This window comes from Octopus bimaculoides, chromosome 1 (assembly GCF_046866305.1).
Source record: "Octopus bimaculoides isolate indiv1 chromosome 1, ASM4686630v1, whole genome shotgun sequence".
Lineage (NCBI taxonomy): Eukaryota > Metazoa > Mollusca > Cephalopoda > Octopoda > Octopodidae > Octopus > Octopus bimaculoides.
Window position 1 is genome coordinate 22,712,384 of NC_142928.1, and position 13,589 is coordinate 22,725,972.

At 34.9% G+C, this 13,589-nt stretch overlaps 1 protein-coding gene across 1 annotated transcript in view; it reads left to right on the plus strand.

Annotated features, from left to right (window-relative positions):
• Positions 1 to 8,970, plus strand: part of LOC106874904 (uncharacterized) — an 11,129-nt gene extending 2,159 nt beyond the window's left edge. Inside the window, exon 2 of the mRNA XM_014922818.3 lies at positions 6,836 to 8,970. Within this exon, the coding sequence (XP_014778304.1) occupies positions 6,970 to 8,313 (1,344 nt within the window). The 5' untranslated portion in view covers positions 6,836 to 6,969 and the 3' untranslated portion in view covers positions 8,314 to 8,970. The remainder of the gene's footprint in view (positions 1 to 6,835) is intronic.
• Positions 8,971 to 13,589: the final 4,619 nt, after the last annotated feature.

Consider the following 13,589-nt stretch of genomic DNA (forward strand, 5'->3'; position numbering starts at 1 on the left):
GCTGTCTCCAGTTTGCCTGGAGACAGCAGAAAAATAACAGGATTGGCTTTGATTTCATGATTTAGTATTTAGCTGTAAGAAGAACAAATCTTTTAATATGAATATATTCTCCAGCTATAAGCCAATTTTCAAATATGCAAAAAAATAATAAAATAAATAAAAATATCCCCATCTATGACAACTTAGAGGACAGGTGCAAAAATCAACACAGGAACCTCTATGTTAAAATTATATAATGGGGGCATCATCATCATCATTGTTTTACCCCTCACTTTTCTATGCTTACAAGTGTGAAACGGAGTTTATTGAGGCATATTTTCAATAGCTGGATGCCCTTCCCAGCCAGAGTGGACTGAGTGCTTTTTACGTGGCACCAGCACAGGCGAGGTCAGTTTTGGCATGGTTTTGATAGCTGGATGCCTTTCCAAATGCCAACCACTTTACAGTGTGGATTGGGTGCTTTTTAAGAGGCACCTGCACTGGCAGGGTCACCAAATAAGTTTGCAAGATAAAGAATCTTTGAGAGGGGAAGTGGCATTGAAGGAGGTGATCTTGTGTCAGATGATGAAAGGTTAGTGTGACAGAGAGACAGAAACAGGTGTCTTGCTGTAGAAGAGGTACATGGTTACCTGGCTAGAGAGAGAGAGAGAAAGTTAACAAGAATGAGGACAGAAGCAGGTATCCTGCTGTAAAGGAGATACATGGTTACCCAGCCAGAGGGAAGAGCAAGAGATACACATACTCATACAATGAACATCTTTCAGTTCCCATCTACTGAATCCATTCAAGGCTGTGGTAACCTAGGTTTGTAGGGGAAAACACTTGCCTGAGGTGCCTTGCCTTGGGACTGAACCAGAAACCATGTGGTTGGGAAGCAAACTTCTTAACCACCCAGCCACCCCTGCATCTACAGAGACTCAGTAAATAATTACTGAAGTCTTTTATTGAAGTCTTGTAGTCATCCATGTAATGCTGTAGTTGTCCCATTAAATAATCAAACTCCTACATAGAATGTTGCTTCATTTAATAACCCAGCTCATGTGACCATGTAGTTGAGTTACATGACTTAGCAAGTGTGTCAGGCTTACCATATCTTAATCACAGGAATTTTATATTTCTTCCTTCCTTTTACAATGCAATTGATCTTTGACATACTCCTACTTTCAAAATCAAGCCAGCTGTGCATAGATTAGTTTTCAAATTCCTGGTGATTGAATCTGAATTAGTTTCCAAACTCATGTTGTTTTATTATGGATGAGTTTTAGACCTGTGATACTGGGACATGGATCAGTTTTTAAATTCATTGAGTTTGATCACTTTTGTGCATTAGGTGTAATGTAAATTCATTGTCATTTAGTATATCTGAACCTGTGTACAAATATAATCCAAAACTATGTTAAAATTGCCGCACCTCGACCACTGGAATGTTATAGTTCCCTCTTTCACAGTGTACTTAACCTCTGGTACACTCCTGTTTCAAACTCAAGCCAATTGTGCCTGAAACTATTTTTCCAACTAATGGTGCTTTGGCAGGGATTATCTTCAAACTCATGTTGTTTAGGCATGGGTTAGCTTTGGGCATCCATACTATGTAAAATTTTGTTGTCATTCAGCATTTTTTAACTTAGTCAATATTACAGTAAGCCCTGTGAGTATTTGCTCAAGTCCTTTATTGAAGTCTCACAGTAAAATATTCATCCAAATAATGTTGTAGTCACATGTGGATCTTTAACTCTAGAAGCATTATCTAATTGTATAACCACACACCCAGATTGAGCTGCTAGCCTGGATTTATTCTGTTTGGCTGTCACTTTTCAGTTTCTGCAACTTTTGTTCCAATTGATTTCATATTTGATTTGTTGGTGTAGTTTTGTATGGTAATTATTGACATGAAATTCATTTTTACCATAAATCAATAAATAAAGAGTTAATAGCTTTTAAAGTTAGAAAATCTGGGGCAACTTTAGCCAATCAAAAGTCACAAACATATAGGTGTCTGTTTCCATAATAACAAACTAAGCTGCTTACCCATATGATCATTTTTCGTTTATTAAATGCTTAAAACACATGAGATATGAGGTGGTCCTCAGATGTGCTAAAACAATAAGCTAAATAGGCCTTAAACCATGCACAATTTTTTTTTCTTTTTACATAATTGTATTCCTGTGTGTGGAATACAAATTCACAAAATTTTTCTGAAAATTTCAACAAATAAACAAGTTATGAGAGGTTATATAACATGCATAAAGCAGAATTTTGCCAATATTTCATTTGTTTACAGTTGCCAACGCGCAGTCACATACAAAATGACAGCTTCCAATTCCTGTTTTCTGACTGGGTAAAAATAATCAAACTTTAAATCTCTAACTTTTTTTTTTTTAATTTCTGGAAAAAGTGGATTAGCCCCTGAGATTTAGCATGGAAAATTACATCAATACATCAGATTTTAAAATTTTCACTAAATTTTAAAATTTACACAGGTGCAGCCAAACAGAAAAGATCCACTAGTCCTGTTAAACAGTCTGCTTCATGTGCCCTTCAGGTTGAGTAACAAGACAGAAAATAATGTGGATGACAATAAATATGGTGGATGTGAACCCTTTTAATACCAGTGGTAAACTTTAAGTGTATTTGAATATGTATATCTGAGCTGAGAAAAATAAGGTAGCTTTTATTTTAGAAATTGATAGGTTCATCAGCTTATATTATACTAGCAGAAATACCCGGCGTTGCCCTGGTTAAAGAGAATAATGAAATCTAAAAACGCCGTCTAGACTACGCATCATCTTTATATATAGAGATGTATATACACACACGCACCCAAACACACGTATATATATGTATATCAATATAAATATATGAAAGTCAATGAAGTTTCGTAAAAGAAGGTGATCATGTACATACCTTCTTGCTGTTGTGATTATAACACCTCGTTGTAAACTATGTTCCTTGTTTTCCCTTGTGGAGCATATACAAATAGGGTTTTTTTTGCTGCCCACTCTTGAGCAGCCAACATACAGTTGTCCATGTGAGAAGCAGGGCTTTTCCAAGAGAAGACCAGCTACAGACAGTGTTTGACCCTGAGATTTGTTTATGGACATGGCAAAAGTCACACGAAGGGGGAATTGTAGTCTTCTGAATGTAAAAGGAATGTCTGCTCCTGATGGAGTAAGAGGAATTCTTGGAATAAAGACGTCATCCCCTTTTGCACATCCAGAAAGAATGGTAGCCTCGATAACGTGTGACATCATTTTCTAAATAATGCTCATCTGTTATGTTCGGGTTAAAATTTCATCAACATCAAAAATATATGAATTTTCATGGAAGTTATGGCCGTTATGCAAAGAATATAATTTCCAAATTTCATAAAGATCCATTCAGTACTTTTGATGTAGTTTTGGATAAGAAAACAAATGACTAATGTGTGTGTTTGTGTGCATGTATGTATAGATCTATCTATCTATCTATATATATATATATATATATATACATATACGTGTACATCTATATGTATACATATACATCTCTCTCTCTCTCTCTCTTTCTCTCTCTCTCTTTCTCTCTCTCTCTTTCTCTCTCTCTCTTTCTCTCTCTCTTTCTCTCTTTCTCTCGCTCTTTCTCTCTTTCTCTCTGAAAGTATCTGTCATTACAGTATCGAAATGGTGTACATATACATGTATATGTATACATATACATCTCTCTCTCTCTCTTTCTGTCTCTCTCTTTCTGTCTCTCTCTTTCTGTCTCTCTCTTTCTGTCTCTCTCTTTCTGTCTCTCTCTTTCTGTCTCTCTCTTTCTCTCTTTCTCTCTCTGTGAAAGTATCTGTCACTACAGTATCGAAATGTGATTGTTTCAGTTAGTGGAATAGTTTCATTTTTAAAGTGAAAGTATTTGACATGAGTGTTTTTGTTTCACTTTTGACACGTAATACTTAAATAGTGGAAGAGATATTATGTTGCCGTGTGCTCGAACTCTGCAAGAAGTTAATAATTTTTTTTGACTAAAACACAACTGGAACCCTAAGTAAGGCATGTGTAAAATTTGAATGAAATTGGTTGTGTAGTTCTCGAGTTTTAGGGATTCACACAGACAGACAGACAGACAGACAGACACACATTCTCATTTTTATATATAGAGATTACAGCTTTGAGCTTAAGTATTAAGCAATTTGTTTTCATATTGGCTTTTAGTTACCTTATTGACAATTGGTTTCAAATTTGAATGGAGACAAAGAAGTTCCCTAACCAAATCTTCCCCAAATCACATCTTAGCCACTGAAAAAAAAAAGTAAACATTAGGTAATATAGTTCTAGGTACACTGTGATTGAAAATATTGGATAGTCACAACTAGATTGGGATTGTCATTTTGATTATAAATCTGTTTTATCTGTTTTACCATGGTGGCTAACCAACAACATAAAGTCCACAAGTGAGACAAATAAAACAAAATAGCTTCCACAGATGAATAAATGAATATAATTATAAAACAATTAAAGAACAGTATAAATAAACAGTAATTTGCTTAGCACTTACTTAATCTTCCCGGTTAGATCCAGTTGTCAGCCAAAACCTAGTAAAGAATGTACCACTACCATTGTTAGGCAGGGATGGCTAGGCAGTTTACATCTGTCAGGTGCCTATGGAAAAAAAGGTAGTTTGGTGCATAAGATTAAGACGGTCAAGGATAAAGCCTTACCTCTCTGGTCAAATCCTTTTCCTAAAAAGTGAGCAAGAGCATTGTGTATGGCTTTGTTGAGTGGACCTGCTCTGAACATATGGATGCTGTAGGCCTGTAACACCCAACTGGTCAAAGACTGATGGTAACCAGGACCATATAAGATCTGTAGGATTTTGCGATTGGTCAGAGGGGGCTGTTCCTCTTTTGAGACACTTTTATAAATAATTCATTGCATGTTTTTCTTTTTTGTTTCTCATGCCTCTCTTATACTCAACTTCTTTATAGCCTTAGATTCTCTGGCATCTCATCGCCTCCTTCATACTTTCTTTCCAGTTACTTACACTGTCCTTATATAATGATGGATAGCCATGCATCTCTTCTATAGTATGGCACCTGGACTTGTCTCTCTGTCATACTCAAGCATCTCAATATCTGGCATTAAACCATTCCCCATCTTAAACACTCCCCTACCCCCACCCCACTTACTTGAGGGGGCTTTTTCCTTTTCCTATTCTTTTCTTATCTGGCCAGTTAGCATCCCCATTAGCACTGGTGTCACATAAAGTGCCCAGTACATACTGTAAAGTGGTTGACATTAGGTAGGGCATCCTATTGTAGAAACCATGCCAAAGCAAACATTTAAGCTTGCAGCAGTCCTGTGACTCACCAGATTCTGTCAAACTATCCAACCCATGCCAGCATGGAAAACAAACATTAAATGAGGATGAGGATAATGATGCTTGTTTTGTACAATCACTGTAAGCCATCACTTCCTACTCATCATTTTGAGATTTGTCCATGTAATATTCTCTATTTGTTGTCCCTGTGGCAGTGAAAGAAATCATTATTATAACTATATAACATTTTAAGGGATGCTGATGTTAGAGAGGTATGAAAAAAACTATTGAAATCTATAAATAGTAAGATAGTGAGATTAAATAAAAAGATAATCTACTATTGCTATCAGTATATTATGGTTTATTAAGTACAGATTTGTTAGAAGAGCAATTGAGATATTTCACATTACTAGCTCTATTGGACATTGTTTTCAAATGTTTGTACGAAAATGTTTATGATTAGAATATATTGAAGTAGACTGAGAATTGAAGTACATGTAACTGCTAGTACAGTATATTATTCTACATAAAAACAAACACCACTCCTATTTCATTGGGGAGTGAGTAAGATGAAAAAAGTCATCTGTAAAAGTACTTGTTCTGACAATTCCTAAGCAAATATCTATGATTACAGGGAATGTTGAATGCAAAAACTACTAAAAAAAACAAAAAAAGCTTAATGAATCATGTCAAGTTAAAAGTTTATCTTTTCAGTCCCTCTTTCCATTTCATTTTTTCCTGTTGTAAAATATTGACTAAATCACTACATCTCAGATAATAAATAGACATGGAGAACTAGATTCAACCTATTCAATACAATTATCATTATTATACAGTTGGCAGAATCATTAGTCTTTGACAAAATGCTTTGTGATATTTTTTCCAATTTTCTTCATCCTAAGTTCAGTTCTCAATGGGGTCAGCCTTGCTTTTTGTTATTTCAGAGTTGATAAAATAAAGTACTGGGATTGAAGGTATTAACTAATAAATAATGTAATAATGAACTTTCCCTCAAATTTGCTGGCCTAGTGTCTAAACCAGAAACAATTATAGGGTTACCTAATCACTATCCCTTTTATTGAAACTTAAGCACTGGTACAGGTGCCACATAAAAAGCACTGGTACAGGTGCCACGCAAAAAGCACCCTGTGCACTCTGTTACTTGTTGGCATTAGGAAGGGTATCCAACTGTAGAAACCAAGCTAGAATAAAATAAGGAATCTGGTGCAGCCCCTGGCCTTGTCAGCTCCTGTCAAGCTGTCCAACCCATGTCAACATGGAAAACAGATGTTACATTATGATGATGAAGCTAAATGATGCTGCCATCATCATTATTTTTTCACTAAGATCCCCACTCTACCCCCACCATTATTGTGTGATCTGTGAGGTCTTATTTAATAGTTTTGCTTCATATTTTTATATATCTCAGCCTCAGTGCTTCCCCAGCTTGTCAAAAAATTAGTTGAAATATTTGAAGTTTCTATTCAGAATATTTTTTTATTAATTTATGCTGATAATATTGAAATGTAATATTTTCCAGGTCTGGCTCCTGAAAATGCAAAGCAACTAACTGCTGATGAAATGCTGCAACTAAAATTATATTCTGTGATCAAAGGTAGATATCAATTTCTTCGCAAAGCAAAAACAGGCAAGAAGTTTATTTAAGCAAACAATATGGAAATGGATTTGAAATCAAAAATATTTAGCTGTGGAATATGTAAAGAGACCTTTTCTTTGACTAAGGAACTAAGTGCACACATGAAAATACATTCAAAAGAAATAAAGCCTTTTAAATGTAGAATATGTGGGAAAAGTTTTACAAAGAATTTTCTCTTAAAAGTTCACACGCAAAAACACAATGGAAAGCAGTTTCATTGTAAAGTATGCAATAAAGGATTTTCAGAAAACTATAACTTGAAAAATCATATGCGACTGCATACTGGTGAGAAACCTTTTCATTGCACCGTATGTAACGAAAAGTTTTCAACAAATTACTTTTTTAAAAAACACATGATATTGCATACTGGAAAAAATCCTTTCCAATGTAAAATTTGTGATGCAAACTTTTCATCTAATTATCTTCTTAAAAAACATGCCAGAATTCATCCGAGTGAGAAGGTATTTGCTTGTGAAATATGTGGTAAAGACTTTTTTACAAGTTACTTGTTAAAAAGGCATGTCAGGGCACATACTGGGGAGAAACCATTCCGCTGTGAAATTTGCGACAAACTATTTTCTACAGGGTATCTTTTAAAAAGGCATCTTTGGGGACACACAGGAGAGAGACATTTTTACTGTGAGATTTGTGGAAAAGATTTTGCATTTTGTGAATCATTAAAACGACACTTGAAAACACATTATGATGAGGAACGATACTCCTGTGAGATATGTGGGAATGATTTTGCTACAAATTATTATTTAAAATGCCACTTGAGGACGCATTCTGGAGAAAAACCTTTCCACTGTGAAACATGTGGGAAAAATTTCTCTTTTGGTCAGTCTTTAGCAAGACACATTCGAATACATACTGGTGAAAGACCTTTCCTTTGTTCAACATGTGGGAAAGATTTTTCTCAATATTCTCAATTAACAAAGCATACAAGAACACATACTGGTGAGAAACCATTCCATTGTGAAATATGTGGTAAGGATTATTCTGGAAACTGTGATTTAAGAAATCATATGATGGTTCATACTGGTGAGAAACGGTATAATTGCAGGTTTTGTGGAGAAAAGCTGTCTACATACTATTACTTGAAAAAACATATTAGATCACACACTGGAGAGAAACCTTTCCGTTGTACAATTTGTGGAGAAACCTTCTCCTCTAATTACTTTTTGAAGAGACATAGAATGATACACACTGGAGAGGAAAGCTTTGTCTGCAATGTATGTGGTAAAGAATTTTCATATAATGAATCATTAAGAAGACACAAGAAAACTCATAAAGGAAAGGAAGCGCTTGCTAATAAAGATTCTTGTAAAAGTTTATCTGTGAAAGAGAATATGAAGGTTTGAAAAGCAATTTTATTTTTTAAACGAATACAACTAAAGTTGACATCTACAATATTGACTTTGAACATCATGATGAAAAGTCAATGAACTGTAACATACATGCCAAAGACGTTTTTAGTTTTTGAATAGAGCCTGATGGAGCCACTTTCTAACAGTGTGATACCTGAAGTCTTCAATGAATTTTGTTTTCACTATCCGTGTTAGACAAAATTTGGTGTTTTCTTACCTCAAGTAAGACTTTCAATATGCCTTAAGGAATAGCTTTGACTGACTCCAACAATGTACTTGATTAGCTCTTCCAGTGTATGTGTTGTCTAGGAGGAGCCAGCTCATGGTTTGGCCCTGTATGTTGTTGTTTCAGTTTCTTTGATCCTTGGAGCTGGCTGGTCACATATCTCAATTCCATCTATCAACCTTTCACTACCTTAGTATATCCAACCACAATAATCACTATGTCCAATCCTTCCTGTCCTCCAGAATATCATCCTGCTAGTTGCTCTTCCCCATTCATGTCTCTCCTGCAGGTATTGACTTGCAATGCTTCTAACAGAACATTAATGACATCAATCTCACCAGTTTCAGAGGGCCTGCAAGGGTCACAGCTTCTACTCCTTCCTCTAGACTCTTAAAGTAAAAAAAAAAAGTTAAAAAAATAAAAAAGAGAGAGAGCCAAAAGAGTATTTCTTTCAGCTTCACCTGTTGTGAAACCTGGTGTAGCCTCTAAGGTAGCACCAAACAGGTATGCTGGAATATATCTGTTGGGATGTCTGCCAACATTCTAGCATTCTCAGATACTATACATGTGATACACAGGTCAAGCAAAGTATTAAAAGGTTCTACCCTTCACAATGATTTGGGTCACATTCAACATAGTTCTGAAGAAGTGAGGTAATCCAATTTATCTGGATCAATCATTCAATACGTGGCAACATACCAGAAAAATACCCCAAGGTAATTTCCAAGGTTCAGTTCTCAATCCTGGAAGTCATGCTCAACAGATATGGGTGTTCTCTGAGCAGTGAATAGATCAACCTTACTTACAAATGATCCACTTGTCCTTACAGTAACACTGAATGAAAGATTTCTGCTCATCCAACAGAGTTTCACTCTTGAGACTTTCCATGAATCTGTATATGAATGCTTCTCTGTAATTGATAGGGGTTTCCTTCCAGAAGGATTTCTTTCCAGAAGAGTAACCTTGATAAGGTGTCTTAATTTCAATTGTGAGAAACCAAGTATTTATGGTGTTTTTTTTTTCAACAATTTGAAAAACTTAAACATGCAGAAAAGTTATATTTTTATTGAAAATTAATTTGTTACTTCTTTCTTTCATTTGCAGTCAAAATTTGCCAAAATTCTTTCTAACACAATGATATATATAAAGTAATAATTGATGACAGAAACCATCTGATTGTATACCTGTAGGGTAAACCATATACAAAAATATTTCCTATTTTGAACAGCTTAATTCTACATGTACCCACCTTCAGAATATCAATATTTCATCATTTCTGTGTACAGGAAGTTAAATTGGAGAGAAAGAAGCTGACTATGAATCTGTGAGCTGTACAATGGAAACCAGGGACAAGGTGGAGAAAGTGGTATCTGTTATACATGTAGATTAATTTTTTTCACAACCTTGCAGACTTCCTCATGCATTATTGAAGCCAGCCTTTTATTAAAACCCATTTCTTATTCATATTGCTCCTATAATTTTCTTGGATATCACATCACATGGAAAACCTTTTTCATAGTTGCAGGTTCATTTCTTGAAAAAGGTTAATATTTAGTATTCCTGGCCAAAATATTACTTTTATTTTATTTAAACTCAAATAGGTGCCACTTCTCCATAACTGCTCAGTGGTTAACAGAGATGATGGTAACTGCTTGATTCAAGAAAGACATTAGACATCCCAGGAAGCCGCTGTATCATAAAATGGATAGGCTGCACAGAAATATATTCTTTTATTCTTTTACTTGTTTCAGTCAGTTGACTGTGGCTATGCTGGAGCACCAGCTTTAAGGGTTTTTTAGTTGAAGAAATCAACCAGGGACTTATTCTTTGTAAGCCCTTTTCTATTACCCTCTTTTGCTGAACCACTAAGTTACAGGGATGTAAACACACCAACATCGGTTGTCAAGTGATGGCGGGGGAACAAACACAAAGACACATAAATATATACATACATTATATATATATATATATATATATATATATATATATATATATATATATATACACAACATGCTTCTTTCAGTTTCCACCTACTATCTCTACTCACAAGGCTTTGGTCAGCCCAAGGCTATAGTAGAAGGCACTTGCCCAAACTGCTTTGCAGAGGGATTGAACCTGGAATCATGTAGTTGGCAAGCAAGCTTCTTACCACATATCCACATTTGTACCAACATGTTGGAATGTTTTAGAATTTGTTTTTAGCTTTCTGTTAGATTCCTTGTACTTCTTCTTATGTTGTTCATTAATCATTGAATTAATTTTGAATTTTTTTCACACCATTTACTGATGTGGTTTTGCACATAAGTCGAGGAAAATGTCTCATTGATACTGAGCCTCACAGATTATTCTGTTCTTGTTTCTCACATTTTGCATACTTCGATTCTTATCAACTTCAAAACAATCTGCCAGGCTTTTATGCTCTTCAAGGTTGGGGAGCCCACAACATCTTGCTGAAAGAGGATTCTAAAAACATAGACCTCATTTTACTAGTGCTAATTTTACTAATTTTGGAAAACCTTTCCCCTAATCTTGAGAGCTTGCAAAGGCCATATAGGCTCAGCCAACTTCCTTCAAACACATTCAATAAAAATAAATAAATAAAAGGTGTTCCAAAAGGATCTCAGGTATAAAAACCCAACTCCTCACAAACCCTAGATTTAATATACATAGAAGAAGAGTTACTCTTAAATTATATACATCCAACACTTACTATGTCTAGCTGCTCTTACAGAAATCATACATACTTCATAATATTCTCTAGCCACTTCCAAAATAGCAGCCAACAACAGACAGAGCCCCTAAAAATAGCAGCTAAATCCCTCAAATCACTACTAGTTAACTTTAAAAGGAAGGTAATTTTAGATAGAATACGTCTGAAAACAGGATGGAAAGGGTTAATAACCTCTGTGAATCTTATGCAACTGGAACTAAGTTTAGTTTGTTAAGTAGAGTGCTGGTTGCTGAATATCAATATTTTGTCATTTCTCATCATTTCTATATATGGAAAGTAAATTGGAGAGAAACAGACTGGGCATGGATCTGATACTTGTGCACTGGGAATCAGAAACAAGATGGAGAAAGTGATAGGTATTGTAGATATTATTTTACAATATAATTTAATGTGTTTCCAGAACAGTATTTTAACATTTCTAATTTGTCTTTGTCAGAGAAGAAAAATTATAGACATCAGCTTCTTCAGTGTGTGTGTGTGAATAGTAATAGAATTTAAATGGGGCTGAGCTTGGACAATAAAATTGTTTTGTTGAAGAAGTCGGATTAAACTTTAGTAAGTTACATTTTATCGATGAAATCATTTAGAATATCATGTTTGCCAGTGCATAAGTCACACATTTTTATTTTTAAATGTATTAAAAAATAACCTAGCATCTAATGCAACCATATAATTGATGGGAGACCAAGTGATGTAGACTAGGGAGCCAAGTCTGCGAGTTATAATAATTGTTACTAATAATGAAATATTGAAAACAGTCCAAAATATCACAGTTTGTGAGCACAAACTTACAAAAAGCAGCTTATGGTGATGTGGAGAGGTCACATCATTTCATTATACCTCCTTTCCCAACAAACATACACCTCATATATATATATATATGTATATATATATATGTGTATATATATATATATATATTTATATATATATTTCCCAACCACATGGTTCCGGATTCAGTCCCACTGTGTGGCATGTTGGGCAAGTGTCTTCTACTATAACCTCAGGCCAACCAAAACCTTGTAAATAGATTTAGTAGATGTGTGTGTGTGTGTGTGTCTATGTGTCTGTGTTTGTCCTCCACCACTGCTTGACAATGACTTGGTATGTTTATGTTCCCATAACCTAGTGGTTCAGCAAAAGAGGCTAATAGAATGAGTATCAGGTTAAAAAAAATTAAGTCCTGTGGTCAATTCATTCAACCAAAAATTCTTCAAGGCAGTGCTCCAGCATGGCCACAGTATGATCACTTAAACAAGTAAAAGAAATTAATTATCTAAATGGAAATTCTCCAAGATAGATGAGAGAAATGTTACACTTTCATTTGCCTATCAGTTATTTTGCAATGAGTGAATGGCAACAAAAAACATCCTGATAGTTAATTGTGGTAACGCAATATGTCACAGCCAGAAATAAAAGTTTTACATTTTGTATAGCAATTCTCTTGGCCAATAAATAACTATAGAATTGATTTGAAAGAAGATAAAATTGAGATATGGTACTCCCATTCTCTAGTTTATATATGATAAATTTATGATTTCCAATATACTGTCACAACATTTTATTTATATGCACAAAATCATATATTTCCCTTACAAAACCACTTGAAAATATTCAACAGGTGTATTATGAAATATACTAAATTTGTTTTTTCTGCAAAATAAACTTGTACAATAGGGGTGTGCCTTATATGCTGGCAAATTTGGTATGTGACAAATTCCAACCATGATCATCACACATAGACCAATGTTGATAATGGCAATGCCAGTGGGCATGTGGTAATTAAGAGACCATTTTAGATGGAAAATAAGTACAATCTTATTTATAATGGAATATTTACCATTAAGAGGGCTAAGAATAAGTTTGTTCCCAGAGTGTTTGATTGTATAGACCCATCTAAACTCTTTCAGATATCATGATTATTGTGTTTCTACATTTCGAGATATACTTGTTATGTTGTATTTCTGAGAACTATACTTAAGTTGTTTCATTCTTCTTCAGTGGACCAAAATGTCTGAGAGTTCGAGGAGGGCAACAAGAATTGTGAGACTGGTCATCATCATTATCATTTAATGTCCATGTTCTATGTTAGCATGGGTTGGACCATTCAACAGGCTCTGACTAGCCTGAGGACTGTGTTGATGTCCAGTGTCTGCTTTAACAAAGTTTCTATGGCTGGATGCCCTGGTGTTTTTTTTTTTTTTGTAGCACCAACACTAGTAAGTCATCAAGTGACTTGCAAAACAAAAAGCAAAACTCCTTGTCTGAGTAGGGATGCAGTATTGAGGGAGGTGGCTTGGTACCAGATGTAGAGTG